We start from the raw sequence: 24732 nt of genomic DNA, 5'->3' as shown, positions 1-24732 counted from the left end.
AGGGGAGGGGTGGGGGGTAAGGTAGAAAGACAATATTTACTGAGGATTAGTATTGTAGGCACAGACCAAGGGATATTATTTGTAAGGTGCTCCTCTTTCCAATAAAGCGGCCTTTTTCACACCAACCACTTAGTCTGTGGTCTGTGCTGCCCCCTTTTGGCCCAATTGGGCTTTGGAAGGGGGGGGGGTGGCCAACCAGCAGGAGGCCTTCCCCTCCTGGGGGTTTTTGGGCCGGGGGCAGTCGGACCCGGGGGGCTGGTTGGGCTCTATTGGAATGTTTTTGGACTGGTTGGGCTGGGCTGATTTTGGGCTTTGGGGGGTTTATAGCTGGCCATTTCGAGTCAGGAGCCACCATTTTGGTGTTCGTGACACGACAGCCGGTTTGGGAGGTCTCTGGGCTTGTTGCTTTTCCCACCCTCCCTCCCTAGAGTTACCTTCTTTTTCTTTTTTCTATTCGGGGTTTTTTGTTAGCCAATTCAGTTTTCTTTTAGGTTGTTTTTCCTGGGAGCAGGTGCATCGGGGGAAACATTTGTATGGGGTTTTCGCTGGAACAGGTGCTGGTGTGGTGCACTATGTTGCTAGGGGGTGGGCTTTTTCCTAGGTCATTCGGGATATAACGATGTATGGATACAGTTATGAAAGAACATAAGAAGTTTACTTAGTTAGGCAGGTGTAGAGAAGTTAGGAATGGCAAGTTGTGTTTATAATTGTTGCAGGGGGGGAACATGTTTAGGGGAGGGGGTGGGGGTAAGGTAGGGAGACAATATTTAGTGAGGATTAGTTTTGTGCGGCACAGGCCAAGGGATTTTGTTTTAAGGTGCATCTGTTTCCAATAAAGTGGTCTTTTCCACACCAACAAACTACTCTGTGGTCAGTGCTGCCCCCCTTTTGGCCCAAAAACTTGTTCTGGCTCCTTGGGCCAATTTTGTGGTTCAGAGGGGTCCTTTTTAATGAAATTCTGACGAACCTTATCAGTTTTTGCATACCCTAATATCGACTCTCTTCAGAAATCTGCTAGCCTAGCAATGTGTGTACCTGAGGGACTGTGCCTGATCCAGGCAACTTATGACTGACTTCAATGCAGTTTGTAGAGAAGTGCCTCCCCTCCTGAGAATTCATGACCTAGATAGCGAACATGGGGAAGACAGACTTGAAATTTCACTTTAGAATCTTTGTGCTCCCGTTTTGTTCACGCCTCGCTTTCCATCTCTAATGAGATGCAACGGAGGCGTGCCTAACAAAACACCATGGGCAAATATCGCTACCCCAGCTTCATAACATCATCAACGAGGGGTAGCAATATTTTAAATTCCATCAACTATACCTTAACACAGGAATTTAACGTCTGTTAAATTCCTGACTAAGGCATAGCTAACATGGGAGGTGGATTATGGTGATACGACCACAGGGTCGTATCACCAAGGCTATCTCCGTTTTGGGTGCAACATCACTGGTTTTCCAGCGATGTTGGCCCATTTCCCTGGAATATTATCGCCCTGGAGTAACGCGTTGTTATTAACGTGTTACCAGGGCGATAAGTTCCTGTGATAGATGGCGATAAATAAACAAGCGCTAAATGCGCTATGTGTTTATTTATCGACGTCCTAGTAAATATGCCCCTAAGCCACTTCCTCTGAAGAATACAAGGGTGTCTAGGTCTTTATTGAGAGTGTGAGAGAAGATAGGACGTGAGTCAGTAAAGCCCTGGTTCAAGCGAAAACATATGAACAGGCCTCATCAAGAATGAGAACTCAGAGATGTCTGGGGATAGTGACAAAGGTAACTTACGCATGTGAGCAAGCTAAACATGTAAGTTTACTCTAACACTGTAGAGTAACTTTATTACTTTTGTCTAGTCATTTACGCATATAGAGTTACTCAAAAGCCCCGGTGGTGGAGATCTCCCTATGATAAACTATAGGGAGGAGTAAATAAGTTTATTAAACTTGAACAAAAGTAACAATCTTTTTAGGTTAAAAATTAATGAAAGTGAATTTAATTTATTTATTTTAAGTCTGAGAATATGTCCCCGCAGTTTGTGGGAGAGACCGGGTGCACAGTATACTTCTGTCCCAGTGCTTTCAGGGATAGATTGAGCCCACAATCCACGTTGGTCCCTGCAGATGTGCGGACAAATTGGGCCCACATCCCAGATAGATTGGGCCCATAAAGCACTTCTATCCCAGATGTGTGGATAGATTGGACCCACAATGCATTTCTGTCTCCGCAGGTGTTGGTGCAGATTGGGCACAATCCCCGGGGACAGAATGGGCCCCTCTTACTTGTGTCACAACAGATGCATGGACCAACGTTAGCCGTTTGTTGGGTGAGGAAGTACTTAACGGATTAGGGCCGTATACGGATTCAGGTGTTGTGATTGGGTAATATTATAACCCCATCTCACAATGGATGACTACTGTGCCACAAAATAAATAAATGGGTGATTATCCTGGATGGGACTCCCATTGGAGCCAGTAACAGAGATGGATACTCATCTTATATAAAATAAAAGCCCTGATGAAGTTCCACTTTGATTGAACAAAACACGTTGGCTGTAACTTTTGCAGTTTCTAGGGAAAAAAAACTACATTTCAATACAGGATTTAATGAATATATCAGAAAAGAACTGTGGACTTTTCGTTGACAGGGTGCACCATTCTGTATTTTGCATTTATGTATTTCTTCTCAACAGTGGCATGAAGCAATGGCTGATGCCTTGGATGAAGTGCACTACTCTAAATTTAGGGAACTGTGTGGGAGGTGCGCCATTGCATCTGTTGATTAACAGATGCATGGAATGATTGTGGCTGCAAAACACTTTTCTTGCCTTTGATGCTGGGACAGAATGGGCCCACTGCGCACAATTGTCCGGGCAGATGCAGGGTCAACTCTGGCCACAACGTGAATCCGTCCAGTAAGATGCTGGGTCAGATTGTGCCTCTTAGATTCAGAGAAAGAGAAGAAAAGATGAAAAAAAAGGAAGACGACGTCAGATAAAGACATGTAGAAAAGAGTGAGAAAGACAAAGAGAGTGAGAGAAAAAAGTGAAACAGAAAGATGAACAGAAAGGGGAAGGGAAACAGGGCACTGGAGCTGGGAAGAGAGACAGCTAGCACAGAGGACAGAAACAAAAACAGAGAGACAAATTAAGAGTAAAGGAAAGAGAGTGACAGCAAGAGAAAGAAAAAATAAAGACAGGAGAAAAAAGACTGAAGAAGAGGGGAAGATGAGGGGAAACGGAAAGACGCAGTCGGAGTTTCCGTGAGAGGTAATGAAGTTTGGAAAAGAAAGCGAGATTGGGAAAGGCAACAAAGATTGGGATAGAGATATGGATACATACGGCGAGACGGAGAAAGAACAAAAGTTAGGGAACAAATAGAAAAAGACAGGACTGGAGATATGGAAAAACAGAAAGAGGTAGAGACAAAAAAGGAAGGTGGTGACTACTGAAGACTTTCAACTGAAGTGAGTGTTACCATGCATTTACCACATAGCAGCTGGGCGAATTGTGTGCCAGTATGCCAAGCAGTGTAATCCCTCTCCCTTGTTTTCATCGGGGGAAGGACCTCTTCTCATTCCCAAGGAGTGCTGGACATTTTCCCCTGCTGGCCACGCGCTCATTCATGCTCAGGTAAACATTAAGGTGTCTGACAGCCCTTTCTCATGTGTTCTGGTGGAGCCCCCTCCTTCTCGCTTTCGAAGTGCCCCGATCATAGCTCTTTGAGGCTGTCAGAGGTTCCAGTGCATCTTGACCTTTAATGTGGGATGGTCATTAGAACGAGGTCTTGGGCAGGATAAGGAACCTTATGCAGATATTCAATCTGGTTTCACAAGAAGATGTTGCATGGTGCTCTTCCTCTCACTGCACGGCATCAGGGCCCACCCGAAGTGCGATTACTTCGATCCCAGGAGTGCTGCAAAAGGACGCAATGAGCAGGAGCTATACAGGTGCAGAATTGAGCCCGAGGAATGCCACCCCTGTTGAAGGCCACTACTGTAAACCTTTAATAAGATGCCACAACATCTTGCTATGACTCAGCAAAAATGGGGCAAAATGTGCTACATTAATACAGATCTGGGTGTTTTATTAATTTGAGCTACAATATAAATCAATTTCAATAAATGTCCTCAAATTATAAAATCTATGGGAATAAGGTTCCATTCTATAAGCGCCTCCAACAGAGGGCCTCATGTAATGGCATTCAGTGAAAGACTGCATTCAAGATAACATCACATACTATTACATTGCCTAATAGCATAATCAATATTATTGTTTCGCCATAAAATTGCATGCTTTCACGCCAAACCCGTGAGGAACATTTTGGATATGCTATTTCACTCAGGGGGACCCAATGCCAACTTAATGCAATATGACACCACCTGGCAGCATATATCAACACCACATACCAACACAAAGGCACCTTCGGAGAACAAGAAGGCATTTCTGGTGCTGTAATGGCCTTTAGTGCACCTGAAAAATGTAAAACTAGCCCCCCACCAACTCTAAGATTATGGAAGCCCTCATGGTCCGTAAAACCTCCTGGGGAGGTAGAAGTTTTGGTCACGCTACTTCCATTCTTTAGAACCAAAAGCCTTTTCATCTAAGATCACAGGCAAATCTGATTGTTTTTAGAAGGTATTTAAAAACCCGGCTTTTCTCATCGACTGTGTAAATGTATTCCTGTATTGTTTTGTGGTCTTTTTTCCAGTTGGTAAGAATGCGCACACAGCGCCAGGATACTTTAGGGTGTAGAACGCGCTTTTACAATTTAAATTAAATTACATTAATCAAAATCGAGGGCTACCATTAACATCTGCAAAGATATTAGCTTTTAATGTAACCACAGCTTTTCTAAGTAAGCGAGGACATCAGCTGGTTGCAGAATTTAAGACTTTACCTTAAATACGGATAAGTAAGGGCCGTCATTAACAGTTGCTATTAAGGTGACATTATATTTTTAATAAGCTTTGTGAGGACATTTAGTGGCTGTCAGTGGAACTACAGCCTTTTTAGCACATGTAATAAATGTAACAACGATAATGTTGCCGGTGATGCCTCCTCTGGTGGCTTTGATGATGACTTAGCGATGTCACGTGTTACGTCCTGAGCCGTGCAGTAAGGTCGTTATGACTCCAAAGTTAACAGCACTTTAAGCTAATTTTATTGCTCAAAAGGCAGTGGTTTCAGAATCTCATAATTATGAATTATTTTCCATAATTTCTGGCAATGAGATCATTCATGAGAATTATGGGTTACATTTAATGTGATTCATGGTATCAGCCTGATATTCTTCCCACCATGGGATTGAGCTCTATGCATGACAGTTATGTTATATTATCGGGTTTTATAGAGCGCACAGTCACAGAAAGGTCTCTTGGAGCTACGACTACAGAAGCAAAGCTACAGTTATGCTATTACTGCTTAATCATAAGCTTTCCTGAAAAGCCAGGTCTTCAGGAGTTTCCGAAATTTGAAATAGCAGAAGGCAAACCTAATTTTAGAGATAGTGCATTTGGATATTAATTGCACTAATTCACACTGCACCATCATTGCCCTTTGTGCAACTAGAATCCTTTCCGTGAAGGGTGAGCAAAACCTAAACGTTCTAATTGTAATCAGGGCCTTTTGTTAGCTTCAGATTCTCTCACTTCTACACAAAGAAACACGTGTTTTATTAAGAACCCATTTTCTGAACAAAGGAATTTGTTTCTCTTTTTTGCTATGAACAACTAAACAGTACAATCCAGCATTTTACCTACTGTTTTAATAAACATTTGCTGTTTGAACAGAACATTTTTTTTAACTGCACCGCACTAAAAGTCTAACATAAAATTACATTGATTTTTTATTCTGATTTTACAAAGCCATGTCAGCGTTCAGAAGACATCTACAAATCCCAGGACGTTTAGCTCCATGGGTTATTATCTCATCAACACCCAAAAAGGCTTTATTTATCCGCAATTAATTCTGCATACCTACAGATCTAAACATTGCACAGGTGTCAAGAGGTTATTTTTTTGTGGCAAAACACCTTCACATCAACCTCAAAAATGGAAAGTATAGACACATTGTAAACCCCAGAAGCCAGAGTAATTTCAAAATACCGGAAGGTCAATTTTTTTATTTGCATTTAATGCATATAATTTGTAGATAGCATCTTATTCGGGAGAAATGTAAAGATAAATAAAATTATGATCAGAAGAGTAAGAGCAAACAATTATGTAAATTGTCTTGATGAATTTCAGAGATTTGAAGAATGCTGGTGCCCTCTTCAGAAATAATTATCTGAAAATGCTTGGAATAGTAAATTTAAAAAAAAACATCCTTAAAGATACTTGGCTATCCCTAGGTTAAAAGTATTTAATCATACCTTTTAACATTGTAAAACACGAATGGGTGTTATGCAGTCTCTCCCCTACCCATATCAATTCCATGCATTTGTTTTTGTCTTTTTTTTCTCATATGTTATCCTTGACCTAATTTGTATGACTTTAAATGATATTTTCAGAGCAAAATTGTATATAGACACAACACCAAGTAAGATGTTATGTATAATTGAATTGCTCTGACCATTTTAGGAACATTTTGCAAAAAATGAATTAACATCAATGGAAGAGAACTAGCAAGAGACAGGAAATGGTCAGCTTCATTCTTTTTGACAGTCCCAGGTCACTTTCAGTTTGATTTTGATGTTCTGAGCATTGGTGATGACCTTGTTCACTGCTGCTCTCGCTTCTGTGCGTTGACGAAGAAAATCCCGCGCACGTCGTCCACGCCGATCTTCAGGCTAGGCGGCATGATGTAGGCCCGGAACTGGCAGATGCGGTATCCACTCCGCGTTAGTGTTTCCTTCACGTCGGCCTCGGTCACTGGTACCACCTGCAGCTTGGCCTCTCCAGCCAGGTAGTAGGACTCCTCCAGTGCCCCGATCATCAGGAAGTGCCCGCCGGGCTTCAGCAGGGTGGTGATGTTGGCGAGGGCCCTCTGGAAGCTTTCAAGGTCTGGGCTGGAAGCCTCAAGGCAGAAGGCAGACACCAGGGCATCAGCGGGTTCCAAGAGGGTTGAGGTCCCCAATGGGTGGAGTTGATGGATGTCAATGGGGAGTACTCGCTTTACCTTCTCACGCAGTTTCTGTGCCTTCTCCTTCCAGTGCTCTCTGTGAGGAAATAAAATGATACAATTGTGGGAAATTCTCAACCAAAGATAGGAGATGCATTGGGAAAACTTGGGGTGCTGCAAATCAGGATTGGAGTAAACCATCAGAGCTGTGTGTGGGTTTCAGTATTGGAATATACTGAAGTGGCACAGGTAAACACGGTGGGATGTAGTGTACAGCTGTGATTGTAGGAAATCAGTATGGAAAAATATGAGGTTCTTCAAGCTAAGATAGGGGTAGTCCCAGCACTTCCATAAGGCAAATGAAGGCAGCAAATTTAGAAGTGACCACTAGGTGGCACCAAATTACAACCACAGGCCCAAAATCGCCTTCTTTCAGTCTAATCGGGGTGCTCCAGCCAAAATCATATTTTGTGAGAAAAGCTGAAAATCCGTGTGCCTTTCCTGGATATAAATGTAGTTAAGCAGTTGTGTGGGGTTTTTCTGGCATTAGCAGGTTTTCAGATTGAAGTGAATTTGTTGAGATGTGAGCTGGAGTTCACATAGGAGATTTGAAGTGAATTAGAGCTGTCCTAGAGATCCTAGTTCTGGAGTAAATGAAGATATTACACAGCAGAGGATGCTCAGCATTAAGGTGCTTTAGCAGAACTGTATTTAGGCTTTGGTGTTGTGATAGTAAAGTGTTCTCGGAACAGAAGTGCATTGGCAGAGCTGTACACAGGCTCCAGTATGGATATTACAGAAGGAGCTCAGTAATAAGATGCATTAGCAGGGCTGTTTGAAGACCCCAGTACTGAAATGAAAGTAGTGCTGCCTGGCAGGGTTAAGAGACCTCATCATGATATGTGTCTACCTGTAAAGTGTTTTATGCTGACCCGAAGCCACGTGAAAGTGCTGGGCAAGGGAACCAAGAGAGCTGGGCCGGCTTAGGATCCGGTGGCAGCCAGCCACCCACACTACTCTCTAGAGAACTCACCAGAAAGATCTGCTCTGCCTCTGCCCTGCCATGCCAACGTACTGCACCCGAGGACTGCATGATGAGCCCATTGCCCACCCCGGATAGTTCAATGAGGGGCAAGCTCCGATCACCTAGAAATGTCTCTGGCCTCCCATGCTTTGCCAAAGCTTGGTGACATCAAGGACACACGTGAATCCTACTTGGACGTAAGCATATTATAACACCTACAAAGAAGAAAATTATATCAAGAAAGAGATATTTAAATATTGATTGGCAATCCTGGCAAGCAGAGACGGTGTTGTCTCAGTTTGGGAACACAAGTGGCACTGCACATCAAGCCTTGATTAAGCCATTTCTTTTTACGCTTTGTCTTGCAAAAGTAATAATTTAAATGGAATTCTGTATCTAACAGGCTGGTCATAGGACTCCAGGAAAGACACCTTAATGGTGACTTTACGGCAATTTAGTGGACTACTGCAGAATATTAAAATAAGGTATACGCATAAAACACTAGTAATTGTAGCTTTAATTGCCAGATTTATATTCACAAACAAACCCCCCTTCACAAGTGTCACGATCAATGCAAAAGCGAAAATTAAAACACTGCGGCAAGGATTTTCACTATCAAAATCTGACCGGTTTCTCCTTTATTCCTTTCCCACAGCCTTGGTTCGCCTCTCCTCTTCCTATCTGTTCGCTTCTGTGGCTAGATAGTCACCGCAGCTCTGCTGAGTAGGAGAAATTGGAGAGTCCAGGAGACATGATGTCAAGAAGAAAGAAAATGCTATAGTGAGAGAGTTAAAATTTAGGGAAAGGGGGGACAGAGGGAGAGAGCGACATGGGGTAGAAATATAGGCGAGGTAGGCGAATGTAAGATAAATAGAGAAAAGTGAAGTAACCAGAAAGGAACATACAGAGAGGTACGTAGAGAAACTGAAAATGTTTTAGAGTAGAGTAGAAAAGTAGAGAGAGCAAGGGATAAAGAGAGGATAATGCAGATGGGTGGTGTATAGCTAGGAATCAGTAAGAGAGAGAGGTTGACGCAGAGGTAGTCAGGTACATATGTAGAGACAGCAAGGTACGGAGGTGAAGTAGAAGGATCTATGAAGAGAGAGAAGTAGAGGTGAGAGGAAATGGAGATGGGGTATGTACAGAAAATGCAGAGTGACAGTGAAGACAGTGAAAAGGAGGTAGATGTAGAGAAAGATCCGTAGCAAAAAAAGGGGTAAGGCAGTGGAAGAGGTCGGATAGAGCGAACACAGATAACAATAGAGAAACAGGTCTGGAAGTGTGGTAGCGAACGACGTGGGGTAAATTGAGATATTAGGTGTAGCGAGGTGGTGGGATAGAGAGAGATGAGGTTTTCACTCAGAGAGAAAAGAGGTCGAGAGCTGTGAAGTACAGTACGGTGTAGTAGAGAGCAGTGAGGTAGAAAGTTGGAAGAGGTACAGAGCGGAGAAGCACAGATTGGGGCAGTAGAAGGATGGAAGAGGTAGAGAGCGGTGAAGTACAGAGGAATGAGGTAGAACGATGGAAGAGGTAGAGAGCGGAGAAGTAGAGAGAGAGGCAGTAGAAGGATGGAAGAGATAGAGCGGTGGAGTACGGAGTGGGGCAGTAGAAGGATGGAGGAGGTAGAGAGCGGTGAAGTACAGAGTGAGGCAGTAGAAGGATGGAAGAGGTAGGGAGCGGAGAAGTACAGAGTGAGGCAGTAGAAGGATGGAAGAGGTAGGGAGCGGAGAAGTACAGAGTGAGGCAGTAGAAGGATGGAAGAGGTAGGGAGCAGTGAAGTACAGAGTGAGGCAGTAGAAGGATGGAAGAGGTAGGGAGCGGAGAAGTACAGAGTGAGGCAGTAGAAGGATAGAAGAGGTAGAGCGGTGACGTACAGAGTGGGGCAGTAGAAGGATGGAAGAGGCAGAGAGTGGAGAAGTACAGAGTGAGGCAGTAGAAGGATGGAAGAGGTAGAGCGGTGACGTACAGAGTGGGGCAGTAGAAGAATGGAAGAGGTAGCGCAGTGAAGTACAGAGTGGGGCACTAAAAAGATGGAAGAGGTAGAGAGCGGTGAAGTACAGAGGAGTGAGGTAGAAAGATAGAAGAGGTAGAGAGCGGTTAAGTTAAGAGTGGGGCAGTAGAAGGATGGAAGAGAGAGAGCGGTGAAGTACAGAGTGGGGCAGTAGAAGGATGGAAGAGGTAGGGAGCGGAGAAGTACAGAGCAGTGAGGTAGAAAGATAGAAGAGGTAGAGGTAGAAAGATAGAAGAGGTAGAGAGTGATTAAGTACAGAGTGGGTCAATGGAAGGATGTAATAGGTAGAGAGCAGAGAAGTACAGAGCAGTGAGGTATGTAGATGGAGGAGGTAGACAGAGGTGAAGTACAGAGTGGGGCAGTGGAAGGATGTAATAGGTAGAGAGCAGAGAAGTACAGAGCAGTGAGTTAGAAAGATGGAAGCGGTAGAGAGCGGTGAAGTACAGATTGGGGCAGTGGAAGGATTGAAGCTGTAAAGAGCGGAGAAGTACAGAGTGAGACAGTAGAAGGATGGAAGAGGTACAGAGCAGAGAAGTACAGAGTGGGGCAGTAGAAGGATGGAAGAGGTAGAGAAGTACAGAGTGGGCCAGTAGAAGGATGGAAGAGGTAGAGAGAGGTGAAGTACAGAGCAGTGAGGTACAAAGATGGAAGAGGTAGAGAGCGGTGAAGTACAGAGTGGGGCAGTAGAAGGATGGAAGAGTCAGAGAGTGGTTAATTACAGAGTGGGGCAATTCGAGGATGGAAGAGATAGAGAAGTACAGAGTGGGGCAGTAGAAGGATGGTAGAGGTAGAGCGGTGTATTGACCGGGTTTTTGGCTCTATTTCTGAGTGATGGTGACTTTAGCTTGCTACCATCCTAGATCCCTATTCTTAGCTTGTTTTGGTCCTTTTCAGGCCTCTTTTCAGACCTAGGAGCATAAACTAGAGGATAGCCGCTTTATATGATGATAGATCCCTTATTCCTGACTCTAATCCATCTATTGCCTATTGGCTTTGACATAATTATGTGTCCTTTCATCATTCTACCTATAGTAGAGGGTGGATCCTGTCGTTCTGACTTTATATTACCTATTGGTAGGGTTTGTGTATAGAGCTAAGTGTCTATTTCATCCTTTTCGGGCCTACAAGGCCCAGAACCAGAGAGACTCCATTTTGCTTTCTGCCTCTGCAGACTGAGATGCATGTAGGTCAAGTGTGATGTTTTAGTTATGAGGTGTTGTTCGCTCTTTGCAAACTGGAGAGAACCGGCTGGAGCTGAATCTTATCAGGAAATGTCCCTGGGCTCAAGTCTCTAGACGAAACAAGCAGTTGATCACTGTGAGGACGTCTGGAGCAAGGAGCCTGGTACATGGATTTGGTGGGAGGAGGCTACTGGCTGGAACTTTCCACTAGGGGAGAGCATTCCATATTAGCGAAGTGCAGAAGAGGCAGAGTGTTCAGTTGGTTTTTGGATTGGTAGAGTTCAGATGGTGTTTGGAGCTGGAGAGAGAAGTCAGATGGTGTTTGGAGCTGGAGAGAGAAGTCAGATGGTGTTTGGAGCTGAAGAGAGCAGTCAGATGATTTTTGGAGCAGAAGAAAGCAGTCAGAAGCAGTTGTGGGCAGAAGCAGTTACTTGTCAGAAGGAGTTGTGATCAGTTGGAGCAGGCAGTTAACAGCTGGAGTTTGGAGTGATGCCTTTTGGAAGAGACTGAAGTTATATCGTGGATTAGTCTGTGGGAGCAGCTGGAGTGAGTTGGACATTGGAGCTGGAACAATCAGACAGAGTGAAGAAGCTAGTGAAGCAGACGGTTATCAGAGCGGCAGAAACTATATCATTAGACTGAAGTTGGAAGGTGAAGACAGTTCGTGGGAGAGAGGAATCCAGTGCAGAGTGATCAGCGCAGATGTGTGTCCAAGAGTGCAGGGGAGAATCTGAGATGAGCCAAGGCACAGACGAGAGAGGAACCCAGATGACAGCTAGCACAAGACTTCATAATAATCAGGTGATATCTGTCCTGTTATATTAGTGCCCATATATATATATATATATATATATATATATATATATATATATATATATATATACATTAATCTTGTCCTTTATTTCCTAAGCTATATTCTCTACTGTATTGTTACACTGATTAATCCCTTTTCTTTCAGCGGTGTGCAGTCTGTTATAATCCATTTGCCTTTTTAGCTATCTACAGTTCCTGTCAGCTACATGTGGATGTGTTAGTAATAAAGCTTTCTTGTTTTCCATTATAATAAAGAGACCCCGCAGATCTGTGTATGTGTCTATTCCCCTTTACTTTTCAGGCTATGCCTAGATTGCTAGTTATTGTGATATTATAATTTGCTATTGTGTAAAAAAGGGACCCCAGTTCCTAGTGAACCATTGTGTAACTGTTGTTTCTTGATGAGGTTAACCTTTCTTCTAGTCAGATGCTGTTATGTGGATGGATGCGTTTCTCGTCCGGGTAAGTGGTAACTGAGCAAGGGAGCAGGGAGCACTTACATCAGAGAATAACCTTTGCATATTGTGATTTGGCCATTTTTGTGTGAGAGGATTGAACCGTCTATCTATCACATCTATACTACTATTATAAAGAGAGAACACAAACCTTTGAGCCAGGTAAACTCGGGAACCACAGCGCCAATCCACACACCCGATACATTGTTGAAAATGTCAGGGTGTGCAGATGGACATAGGCTATATAAAATAAAAATTAAATGTAAATTTAAAAATGTAACTTAAAAAAAAAAAGTAGTCCCCTGGAAGTAGCGCCGGCCGCGATGTAGCGCTGGCTGCGACGTAGCGCTGGCCGCGAAGTGCGTGATGACGAGAAGGAGCGGCGGACATGAGCGCGATGAGGAGTGGCGGACAGGCGGTGAGGAGCGGACAGGAGCGGCGGACAGGCGGGGAGGAGCAGTGACGAGCGCGAGGAGCGGCGGTGAAGTCAGGAGCGCGGGAGGAGCGGCGGCTCAGGTAAGGCAAAGGGACACGTAAAATGTCGGGGCGGGAGGGGGCCGGGGCGGAAGGTGGCTCCGGGACACGGACAATGTCGGAGCGGGCGGGGGCCTAGGCGGGCGGTTGGCCCTGAAGCCTCATTGCCCCCGGACAACGTCGGGGCGGGCTGCTAGTAACCTATAAAATTACATCCCCAGTAGATATTAGATATATAGAGAAACTTCCCAACAGAGAGAGAGAGAGAGCTGAAGGTATTCATAGGACAGAGATTGCCGCTAGAGAGAGTGGCATTAGTGAGAGCATTGATTATGGTCAATGTGTATACCCACAGGATTGTGGCTTGTGTGAGAGAGTGAGAGCATTGATTGTGGTCAATGTGTATACCCACAGGATTGAGGCTTGTGTGAGAGAGTGAGAGCATTGGTTGTGATCAATGTGTATACCCAGAGGATTGTGGCTTGAGTAAATACCCACAGGATAGTGGCTTGAGTAAATACCCACAGGATAGTGGCTTGAGTGAGCACTGATTGTGGTCAGTGTGTAATGGTAGGTAATCGGAACTGCCCCCTTCATTATGAGTAGGAGGGTAGCCTAGTCTGGGCCTGAGTTGCCGCAAGACTATAAGGTATGAGTGTGGTGTGGAACATGGAATTCCTTAGTAATCAGTGAGTATTTCTAGTAATCCTACAGATTTAGTGGTGTTTTTGATGATATGAGCTTGTATATTGCTAATTCCCCATCCTCTGGTCGGTACCCAGGTGCCTTGGTAAGTAGGTCCTGAGGAGAGAGGTGGTTACGTTTTGGCTTGGTTGGTGGTGTCTTGGTGAGCTGATTCTATCTGGTCTGAAAATCCGGTCGTTACAAGCGGTGAAGTACAGAGTGGGGCAGTAGAAGGATGGACGAGGTAGAGAGCGGTGAAGTACAGAGCAGTGAGTTAGAAATATAGAAGGATGGAAGAGGTATAGAGCAGAGAAGTACAGAGTGGGGCAGTAGAAGGATGGAAGAAGCAGAGAAGGTTAAGTACAGAGTGGGGCAGTAGAAGTATGGAAGAGGTAGAGAAGTACAGAGTGGGGCAGTAAAAGGATGGTAACGGTAGAGCAGTGAAGTACAGAGTGGGGCAGTAGAAGGATGGAAGAGGTAGAGAGCAGTTAAATACAGAGTAGGGCAGTAGAAGCATGGAAGAGGTAGAGAGCGGTGAAGTACAGAGCAGTGAGGTAGAAATATGGAAGAGGTAGAGAGGGGTGAAGTACAGAGTGGGGCAGTAGAAGGCTGGAAGAGGTAGAGAGCGGAGAAGTACAGAGTGGGACAGTAGAAGGACTAGAATAGGTAGAGAGCAGTGAAGTACAGAGCAGTGAGGTAGAAAGATGGAAGAGGTAGTGAGCGGTGAAGTACACAGTGGGGCGGTAGAAGGATGGAAGAGGTAGTGAGCGGCGAAGTGCAGTGTAGGTCAGTAGAAGGATGGAAGAGGCAAAGAGAGGTGGGATTGAGAGAAGAGGGAAGTAGATGGACGAGAGATACAGGGAAGTAAGATGCAAACAGGGTCATGAGGTGGGGGGATTGTTTAGAGATGGTTGAGGTAGACAGAGAGGGCGGAGTGGCAGAGATGTGCATCTAAGCACAGAAAGTGGTAGAGAGAGGCAAGCTCACGAGAGACGGGTAGAGCGGTGGGCAGAGAGTAGTGTACTGAAAGAGACGGGTGAGAGAGGGTCCCCCAACTGACCATATCATTTTGCAAAGGCCCCCCTGGAAGGTGGGAGACCTGGAAATCGTCCACTTGGCCCATGTCTCTAGTAGCTGCAGTCATGCGTTCTCTTTACATCTCGTTGGTTCAATATTCTGCTGATGGGTGCGGTATTGCTGGCACTGTCCGCTCTCACAGGGCTACTTAGGTTTCATCCGGGTACAATATATTTGACATAAGAGTAGATGTGCTGTATGTACGTTTCTCCCACAAGCCATATGGAATCTACAGTTGCCTGTGGTAGCTGTGTTCATTTTGGTGGAATCAGGAGTAATTGTGATAATTCTGTGAAACTGAGTTCAGTTCAGCGAGGTTTAAGCATTTATGTTTGCTGAGAAGACAAATTAGTTGATTTGCATGTATCGTGGACATTTGTAACAACTTCCTGTGATGTCACTGTGTATGCTAATTAGCAGCAAGCTTTTGAATGTGGCTGCATGCTTTTTCTGTCCGTGTTGCAGCTCGTTGCTTCTCAATGCGCATGCTTTCCTGCACCACACAACTTTCATTCATCCTCCCCTGTATTCTCTGCAACTCCCGTGAGTAGACGGCCTTGCAAATGGCCTTATCACTGAACAAAACAAGAAAAAACAATAATGATTTAAAGGACCGCCAGATTGATGCGTGGATGAATCAGTGCTTCATATAAGCCGGTGGTTTCCGGTATTCGGCACCAGGACTTAATTGCCGACACCTCCACTTAATTGCCGGAGCTTGCACTTATGACAGCTACCACATGGTGGCCCTGTTAGTGCAATTTAAAGATGAGCAAAAACCAAGCCATGCTTAAAGCTTTGGTGGCCTTGAACCGTCTAAATTATCATATTTATATCAGTGTGGTCGTTAGTAGTTGAGTAAGTACAGTGTAATGTGTGGTGCAAACTGCTGTGTCCTCCTGATGAGGGTCCGGCACTTCTTTTTTTACAAATTAAGAACTGGATGAATAAAAGCATGAACAGGAAGACGCATAGGGTGCTGCACCCCACCACCCTGCACAGCTGCACTCACTGACCCTTTGCCCTCCAGGCTGCAGGCATGTTTCAGGTAGGGACTCCAGTCGAAGCTCCCCGGCTCCTCGTGCAGCCACCTTCGGAGCACCTGCCGGTTCACCTCCAGGTAGTCGGTTAGAATGATCTCCTCGAAGTGGTCACACGCACTTAGAAGCTGGTAGATGGTGGGCCCAGAGCCGATGTCGATCAGTGTGCGCCCCTGGATCTCACCTGTGGGGAGACATTTGAGGCAGAGTCATTCATCTCACCTGTAGGCACGTGAGCCATAGTTACTGATCCTCTAAAACCTGTGAGCTCACCACTGCTACTTGTGTACTGTAGAACCCCCTAATACAGCTCCCCTTTCCCCTCAGAGTCGCAGATGCTTGAAACCTTGGCCAAGGCAGACCACGGCCCATTGGTCAACTGTTGTTCTGCAGCCTCCTGCCGCTAAGTGAACGGTACTCTGCAGATATGTGACTCCCCCTGGCCACTGAGCTATTGGCACCCCGATGAACTGTGCCTCCTGGCCAGTGAGTGGTCGGTCCAATGCGGCTTTGTGACCTCCACCCATCAAGCATCAGCCCCCTGTGACCCTCTGACCATTGAGCTATTGGCACAATGCTAAACTGTGCTCCTCTGCTACTTTGTTCTCACCACTATGGTGAATTGTGCCCTTTGGCTATTAGCGATTGCACCATGCTGAATGGTTTTCCCTGGCCATTGAGTGATTGCTATTGAGTGCTACTACACCCATGGCCACAAGCCCCCACTTCATGATGTGTAATGCTCATCACTAAGCAACTGAGCCTGGGGAATCCCGACCACCATGCTCCCTACCACCACATGTCCTCCTTTTCCTGTCCCTGCTTCAGTCATTGGATTCCTTGACCATCCCAGATCACTCACTGCTCACTGTTACCACCCGCACATCTACATTTGCCATGTCATCAGCATTCTTCCACAAACGCCCAGGTAAAACCCACCACCAGCCCCATCACTCCACTAAAAGTGACCTCGCAATAGACAATTAACATCAGTTAAGTCTGACATGCCACGCACACCCTCAATATCTGCCTGTGGAACACAAAGTCTGTTTGCAATGCGACTATCTTTATCACAATTGCTTAAGCTTTCACTCCCACCACTCACTTCAGTGCCACCACCGAAACCTGGATCGATCCTAAACTCACCACTAGACCTGCTGTTTTCCACAATGACCATGCAACATTAATACATAAGCATCTGAATGTCTTTACATGATAATTGTGTCAGCTTCCTCCTCAGTGGTGGCGGTGGTGGTCTTGTTATTGGTGGTGATGGTATTGGTACTGGTGTGAAATTGGTGGTATGGTGGTAGTGGTATTGGCATAGGTGGTGTGAGGTATTGGTAGTAGTGTGGAATTATTGGTGATGTGGTACTGGTAGAATTGCTCATGTGTTTTGGGTGTTGCTGTTGATAGTTGTGGTAGTAGTATCTAATTGATGGTGGTGATATTGGTGGAGTTGGTATCGGAGGTGGAGGTGGTCTTGGTTTGGTGATATTGATAGTGGAATTGGTGATGAGGTTTGGTATTATGCTGGTGTTATTGTGGTGGTATTGGTGGTGTTGATATTGATTGTATTGGTGGCATTTGTGGTGATAGTAGTATTGGTAGTGGTCTTTGTGTTGGTATTAGTGAACAATGCTATTGGTGTTACTGTTTGTGGTGTATTGGTAGTTGAATAGTATTGATGGTATTAAGGACTGTGGTGTTGGTGGTGTTGTGGTTTTAGTGTTGGTGTGACATTGTTACTATTGGTTGTGGTGTGATATTGGTGATGGACTGGTATTTGGGGTGTTTTTGGTAACATTGATATTGGCGGTATTGGTACTGCTGGAATTGGTGGTTTTGGTGGTAATTGTATTGATAGTATTGGTAGTGGTATTATTGGAGGGGGTGGTGGTAGTGCATGAGAAATTGAATGAAATTAACAGTGTAAAGCTTGAGAGAAACTTTTAAATTTGAAAGAGTTGCTCATGCATTGTATTGCAGCCCCTCTGGAAGGAACGAAGCGATACCCCAAACAGTCAGTATCATGGGATGTCAGAAATACTTCTCTGGGCAAAGGAAAAACACAGTCTGTGCATATTTAAAAAAAATATTAGCAAAAGCTTTGGCCATTGTGAGGTAGCACATTCAACACGTGTTGTATCTGTTTGAGGGTCGTTGCATCATAGAGACATTACAGGTGTGTCAAGAAAAGCAACTCCAGGCTGGGGCTCGGCTGAGGAAGACAGGTGCCAGTACGTTTGTGTTTCCTTTCTGGTGTCTCTTCAGACACGTCCAGCTATTTCAGCTATAAATTAATCACATGAGGAATGGAAGTTGCCGGTGAGTCTCAACTCCATGAAGCTTCGGATTCTTAATAATAATAATAATAATATAGAATTTTCTAAAGCGCAAACATCTACCTCAACCAAGAGGTGTCCCGGCGCTACAGAACACATTTTGACCGTGAGGACTCGGCAGGGTAAGTGACTAGCGTGGTTGGGTGAAAAGCCAAGTTTTCAGCATACGTTTAAAACACGGCTCAGAGGGGGCTTGTTGGAGGGCTGGGGGCAGGGAGTTCCAAAGTTTTGCCACGTTAGCTGAGAACGTCCGACCTCCTAGCCGAGCTCTTTTTGCTTGAGGGACAACAATTTGAGTACGACTATTGGAACAGAGGGAACGGGCTTGACTGTATCTCGGTAAGCGTGTTTTCAAATAGTTTGGGCATGTGCCGTACAGCGATCTGTATGCCAGTGTGAGTGCCTTGAACTTAATTCGGCTAGCTACCGGTAGCCAGTGAAATAATTGGAGATGCGGAGAGACTGATTGCTTGAAAGGGATTCGCATTAACAGTCTCGCAGCCGCATTTTGGACCAGTTGCAAACGCTGTATCTGGTATTTGGGAAGGCCAATGTACAAGCCGTTGGCGTAATCCAGTCTAGATGTTACTGTGGCATGGATTACAGATTTTCGGCAATTTTCCGGTAAGAGTTTCAGAATCTTCCGTAGATTCCTCAGCTTACATAGGCAATTGCCGACTGTTTGCTGGATGTGGGATGTAAAAGATAGCTTGTCATCCCACCGAATTCCCAGGTTTTTTGCCGCCCGGCTGGGAGAGGGAGCTACACCCATCTCTGTCGGCCACCAAAGATCAGAAGGCGGGGGAGGGCCATTACCAAAAAAGATGACTTCTGTCTTATTGGCGTTAAGTTTCAGTTTGTTTGTGTTCATCCAGTAAGCTATATCTTGGAGGCAACCTTTAAAACGCAAAAAGGATGCCTCCGATACCTCAGAGTACGGGAACACCAACTGGGTGTCATCAGCATAAGATATTGCCTTGACTCCCCAGTTGGCAATTAGCGTGAACAGAGGGGCAAGATATAAATTAAATAGCAAAGGGCTGAGAGCCGACCCCTGAGGAACGCCACAGCTAAGGGGCTTCGGTGTTGAGGAGGATGTCCCCAGTGTTACCTTCTGTGTTCTCTGGGTCAAATATGATTGAAGCCAGCTCAAAGCCCGACCCTGGATGCCTATCTCAGCCAGGCGTGCCAGCAATCTATTGTGGTTGACCGTGTCGAAGGCGGCCGACAGATCCAGGAGCACCAGCATTGCTGAGTTACCTGAATCCATCGACCACCTCACCGACTCTGCCACCTCTATCAGTGCTGTCTCTGTACTAAAGCCGGGCCTAAAGCCAGATTGTGTCTCAGGCAGAATTGTATTCTGTTCAATAAAGTTGTTAAGTTGGCGTTGGATTGCTTTCTCAAGCATTTTGCCTGGCGCAGCCAATAAAGAGATTGGGCGCAGATTGCTCAAGTCTAGTGGGTCCCTGTTAAGTTTTTTCTTTAGTGGGAAAAGAGTGGCATGTTTCCAGACATTCGGGAAAATCCAGGAGGAGATGGACGTATTCCATATTTGCTGGATTGTGGGGGCTACAAAGACAGCTATCGAGCTCCAAATTTTTGGTGGGCATGGATCATCTGGTGAGCCTGATTTGCAACTGTTTAATGCTTGCAAGACCGTGTCCAAGGTTATGGGCTGAAATTGTGACAAGGTCCTGCCATCTAATACTGATTCAGGTAGATCAGTTTTTTGAGTTTTCTTATCAGGCCCAAAGGACTCATAGACTAATTTGATTTTTTACTCAAAAAAGTCCGAGATCCTGTTACACATCACGGTTGACGGTAGAATCTCCCTCTCAATACAGCGGGGTTTGAGGAAGGATTGTACTATTTTAAATGTTTCTTTACTTGAGTGTTCTGCTTTCAGAATCGAGTCCGCGTAGAATAACTTTTTTGCTTTTCTAATCGCTTTGTGCAACTTATTGGCGGCTTCCTTATATCTGGCTTTATTTCGAGGATCGTAGTTTAACCTCCAAAGCCTCTCCAGCCTTTTGCATTCGGATTTCTGAGCTCTAAGGTCCTGCGAGAACCAGGGGGCCGAGGGCGAGCTGCGTTTTGATATGGCTAGTGCAGACAGTGCGATTGAGGACACCATATTCCCAACCCAGTCATTAAGCATCCTGGCATCCAAGTCGGCATTGCAGGTGAGGGTGGGCGTGTTTTGGGCTAGGACTGGACCCATAGAGGCAGGGGTTAGTTTCTTCCACTGTCTTTTCATAAAAGAGCATTTGCTTGTCTCAGGTTTGTCTGTCACTAGTTTTAGTTGAAATGAAATTCTTCTAGCCCTATCGGGTATTTTCAGTGCCCCCTTGGTTCTAGAGGAGGATGTTGTGGCCTCTTGCTATCTTATGCATTCGCCCCACAGTCTTGATGCTCCCTGCCGCTCAGGCGGTGAGTGAGTCCATTGGATGGTTGGAATGATGAGCGCGTTTGTGCTTGAATGAGTGGACACTTGGTGTGAGAAGGGCTCGGCAGGATACTGCTCCTGCTGGGGGTTCATCTGTAACTTACAACTCAGCTAATAAACCTACTTCTTTTATACCCTACAATTATCCATTCTTGATTATAACGGGGTGTTAGTTTTTGCCCATTAGCAGTGGTAAGCAGTGGTATGCAAAGATCTGCACTGGATAGTCAGTTCTGAGAACCCTCCTAACTTTCTCTCAAATTCTATTTACAAATGTTTTATTCTTGCTTTCTTCTCAAGCACCTCTCTTTACGATACTCCACTGTGACCCATTCATTCTTTTACAATCCCACACCCCACACACATTCACACGTTCCTCCCTCACACTTTCCCCAGCAGACCTGTTTTCGTTGTTTCTCTCACCCTCTCGCTCTCGCCTCTATCTTACACCAAGCCTCTCTGCCATTCTGCCTGCCCTCTTCACATCTCTTTCTTTCTTTCCTCCTGTTTCTCATACACACATATTCGTTTTTTCTCTCTCCCACGTACCTTGGTGCACACATCCCAAGCATGGCTGTGTTCTGTTTTGTACCCTTTCACCAATACAAAGCTTCAATTATCATTTTTCAAATGTACACCCCGCAAACAGATATGTATTACCCCTTTAGCAATAAAATCATTGCTCAAATGTTGAGGGCTGCCCCTGTGAACCAAGCTCACTCTTCCCAGACCTAAACATTGTTTCTCCCCCATACACTTCGATGACGACATTTTCCCTTTGTGACCACTTCCTGCTGCATCCGGCATTATGTACTTCTCCCTGTGATCCATTGGGAGGCTGCCCTGCTACTCCTGTCCCCAATGACTAACCCATAGAGGCATGTCACTCACTCGCTCCCCCTCCCCTCCCCCCCCCCCCCTCCCACCCCCCTCACAAGGGCCCTGGATGACCTAGGCTTACCAAAGGCTAGTATAAAAGACAGATACTCAACTGACTGGCCTAGGAAAATGAATGATCTTCCGGCAGTACCCTAAGTGTCGCCCCGGGTCCCACAGTGCCACGTCTCTCCAGTGTTGCTCTAAAGCAGCCGGGAGAATCCTGACTTGACATTCAGAGTACACGCTCTCATTACATTGCCCCTCTGATAGGCGTCCAAGCGCTAGAAAGAGAATAGGAGGCTTCACTCCGGCACATGCCAGCACCCCACGTCAGCTTGCTGGCGCGAGGTGCACAGTTGTTTGGGTCAAAGTCTGCTCAGAACGCTTAGGAGGAGTAAATGAGGTGTGGAGCGGTGCAGGAATTTTAGCGCCATCTGTGAAGTGACATTTCACACACCCATCCTTTACCAAGCGGGTGCATGTGATGGTTTTAGATAGAATCTGCCACCCTTGAAAAAGGCTCCCTTGGCAGCTGACTAGAAAGATCTTAGTATAGTACCAGCCCAATGCAGTGTTCTGTCACGTGCTGGCAGTTTAACTTGCTTCTAAGCGCCCCTAGTTCATAGTGGTAAGTGAAGAAGAAAGTCAGGCTCAGGCTGCTGGCCACCCCCTCCTCTGTAGAGAGTGCACCAACTGGAGGCATCTTTTTATCAGTCTTGTATGCTACCACTATAAAGGCGACATTGCAGCATTAAATACATGAATGAATGAATGAAATGGCGTTTGTAATGCACAGCTATGCCCAATGGGCGTCAAGGCGCCTAAATCAAATAACTAGCTGTCAGCAGTCAGAAACAGAGCTTACTGGTATGCTTTACATTAAAACAGCTCTGAGATAAAATAATCTTGTCTTTATTTACAAACTCTACGACCAGGTAAGGTTAGTTTTGAAAACAACAGTAATGCCCAATAATCACCAGTCCTCCACACACTATGACCTTATCCTCGGCAAAGCTACCACGGTTCTTTACTGAGAACCCTTTCCCAGGCATGCTATTGACTTTTTTATGTAGCTCTTACCCATCAAAACGTTAAAAAAAACTCTGAAAAATGAAAGTTGGACCGGTGCTGCTTCTCAGTATTTTCAGGTGACTTTCAGATCAAACAGGGTTGCAGCTGTCATTTGTACAACGGGTGTAAGAGCACCAGGGTTATTTGCATAAATGGCAATCAAATTTCCCGCCAGGTCCATTTTGTTACTATCCAACCAGGGTAGTTGCTTTCTTACATTAGGGCCTGCTGCCCCCTAGCTACCCCACTGGCTGCAAGAGGTGCATTTAATCATTGAACTATCTTACCTCATGCTCTGATAAGCTGCATTTGGTAAAATGGCAAATACAGGTACCTATGAGCAAACCTCACCTGTGGCCAAGGCCTCCGCCAGGCAGCGCATCTTCCAGGGCACGGCGCAGTCTTCTGAGCTGAAGTCGGCGCGCGGGGGCATGTAGTTGTTCTGCAGGTAGGCGCGGGGGTTGAACTTTTGGTAGATTTCCCCAAGTGCAGAAATGCTGGTCATGGTGATGACCGGAAGGGATGGGAAGTGTCAGAAAGCTGGTGAACAGAGGGAAAACGACAGAGGGCTGCCGAAGGCTGAGAGAAACACCGGAGGTCCGAGAAATGGTTGGAAACAATGGAGGATTGTGGGTCAGTAAGAAACGTAGGTTAGAGAAGTGGCAGAAAATGTCACGGGCGCCAAAATGGCGGAAATAGATGGAAGGCTGCAGAATTGGAAAAGGACAAGGGCTGTGGGGTGAGAGAAGAAGCAATGGGGTCCTGCAGAATAGGGTGGATCTTCAGAGACCTGCGGGGTGGGAAAGTTGGAGCCGTCTAGCAGAGGCACCGGAAAGGCGGGACGCGTCAAAGGAGGCGGAATGGCGGGAACGGTTCACGCGCTGCCAGCCACGAGTGGTTGAAGGGCCCTGGCACGCGCTGGACGCCGCTGGAGTGCCGAGGAGCGGAGACAGGCCAGTTTTAAGGGATTGGGAAGCGCTGGCGGCAGCACAGGCCCGCACACTCATCACCCAAATCAAGTTAGTGTCTGGGCTCCATCTTTCACACTGACACTTGAGGCCCTGCCGGTGCGGGCAGATGGATATCAGTCACCGCGCAACCGCGGGCCAGGAGAGTGCAAATATACCAAATAAACGAGCTCGGCCTAATTGGCATTTACGGCTTGTGATGCGGAGGCCGACGCACATCAGATCGGGCTGCGGAAGTAGTGTTTGTGCGTTGTCCTCAGTGCCGGCCCCTCCTCGCTCTCTTTTTATCTCACCCCGAGTGACAAGCGGGCGCATCAAAGCTGGGGAACCAGGTTCGAGTCTCGGCAGTGACCCTCAACATCCTGTGATTCTGGGCAAATCACTTAATCTCCCCGTGCCTAAAAATGATAGGGCAGATTTACAAGCCACTTGCGCCTCTTTTAAGCCGCCGTTGAGTAATTTTTGTGACGCAGCGGGGGCGCAAAAGATGCGCCATGGTGCGGGGTATTTACAACGTGACGCATCTGGGAGATGCGTCACGTTGTAAAGCCCTGCGCCATAAGGAGGCGGTCCGGCGCAGGGGGGGGCATTCCTGCGCAGGAACGCCTCCTAAAATGGCTGAGTGAAATCTACAAGATTTCACTCAGTCACTTTTAGGCCAATGCTGCGTCAAAACACTGGGCCAGCTTGAAGCAGGCGTAAGGCTTGATGCAGCATTGGACAAATAGGGCCCCCCAAGCCTTGCTGGAGCTGTGTCGCGCTTGCGACGCAACTCCAGCAATGCGCCGCCTTTACGGCACAGATGCGTCACGCATCTGTGCCGTTTTTGCCCCATGGTGCGCGCATTGTAAATGCGGCGTACCATGGGTGGCGGAGCTGCGGCGCACAATAACTGGCGCATCCCTGGTGATGCACCAGTTATTGTAAATCTGCCCGATGTGTCTGCCTGCAGCGCAACTGTTGTTCATGCAAAGCGCACTGACACCTTCGGATGGAGTTCGCCCTATATAACTCTCTCTCCCACCCCACAAAAAAGGATGATGGTAGATTGAGAGCGGAATAGACGTGCATTATCCGAGGTGCCCCTGTCATCTCTGCTGTCATTTTTGACTGATTGATTTGTGTTTTTATGAATCTCTCTTTAAGGCGACAAAGCTGGGTTAAGTTTATTACCAATACCAAAGCAGTTACCCAATGTAAA

At 46.1% G+C, this 24732-nt stretch overlaps 1 protein-coding gene across 1 annotated transcript; it reads right to left on the bottom strand.

Moving 5' to 3' along the window:
- Nucleotides 1-4069: 4069 nt before the first annotated feature.
- On the bottom strand, nucleotides 4070-23498 carry PNMT (phenylethanolamine N-methyltransferase). Its single transcript, XM_086920528.1, has 3 exons — nucleotides 22915-23498; nucleotides 15796-16003; nucleotides 4070-7157 (listed from the first exon to the last, which is right to left on the bottom strand). The coding sequence occupies exons 1-3, from the start codon at nucleotides 23066-23068 to the stop codon at nucleotides 6719-6721; spliced, it is 801 nt and encodes a 266-aa protein (XP_086776654.1). The 5' UTR covers nucleotides 23069-23498; the 3' UTR covers nucleotides 4070-6718.
- Between the last annotated feature and the right edge of the window lie 1234 nt (nucleotides 23499-24732).

The sequence above is a fragment of the Lissotriton vulgaris genome, chromosome 5 (assembly GCF_964263255.1).
Source record: "Lissotriton vulgaris chromosome 5, aLisVul1.2, whole genome shotgun sequence".
Lineage (NCBI taxonomy): Eukaryota > Metazoa > Chordata > Amphibia > Caudata > Salamandridae > Lissotriton > Lissotriton vulgaris.
This window is presented reverse-complemented; position numbering and strand designations above follow the sequence as displayed.

Bases quoted from the DNA above. Each gene is read 5' to 3' on its own strand.
- PNMT (XM_086920528.1), bottom strand. From the start codon at position 23,068: ATGACCAGCATTTCTGCACTTGGGGAAATCTACCAAAAGTTCAACCCC. The intron at 16,004-22,914 runs GTGAGGTTTGCT...GTCTCCCCACAG, and splicing joins GGCGGAGGCCTTGGCCACAG to GTGAGATCCAGGGGCGCACA. The intron at 7,158-15,795 runs GTCAGTGAGTGC...ATTTCCTCACAG, and splicing joins TGCAGCCTGGAGGGCAAAGG to AGAGCACTGGAAGGAGAAGG.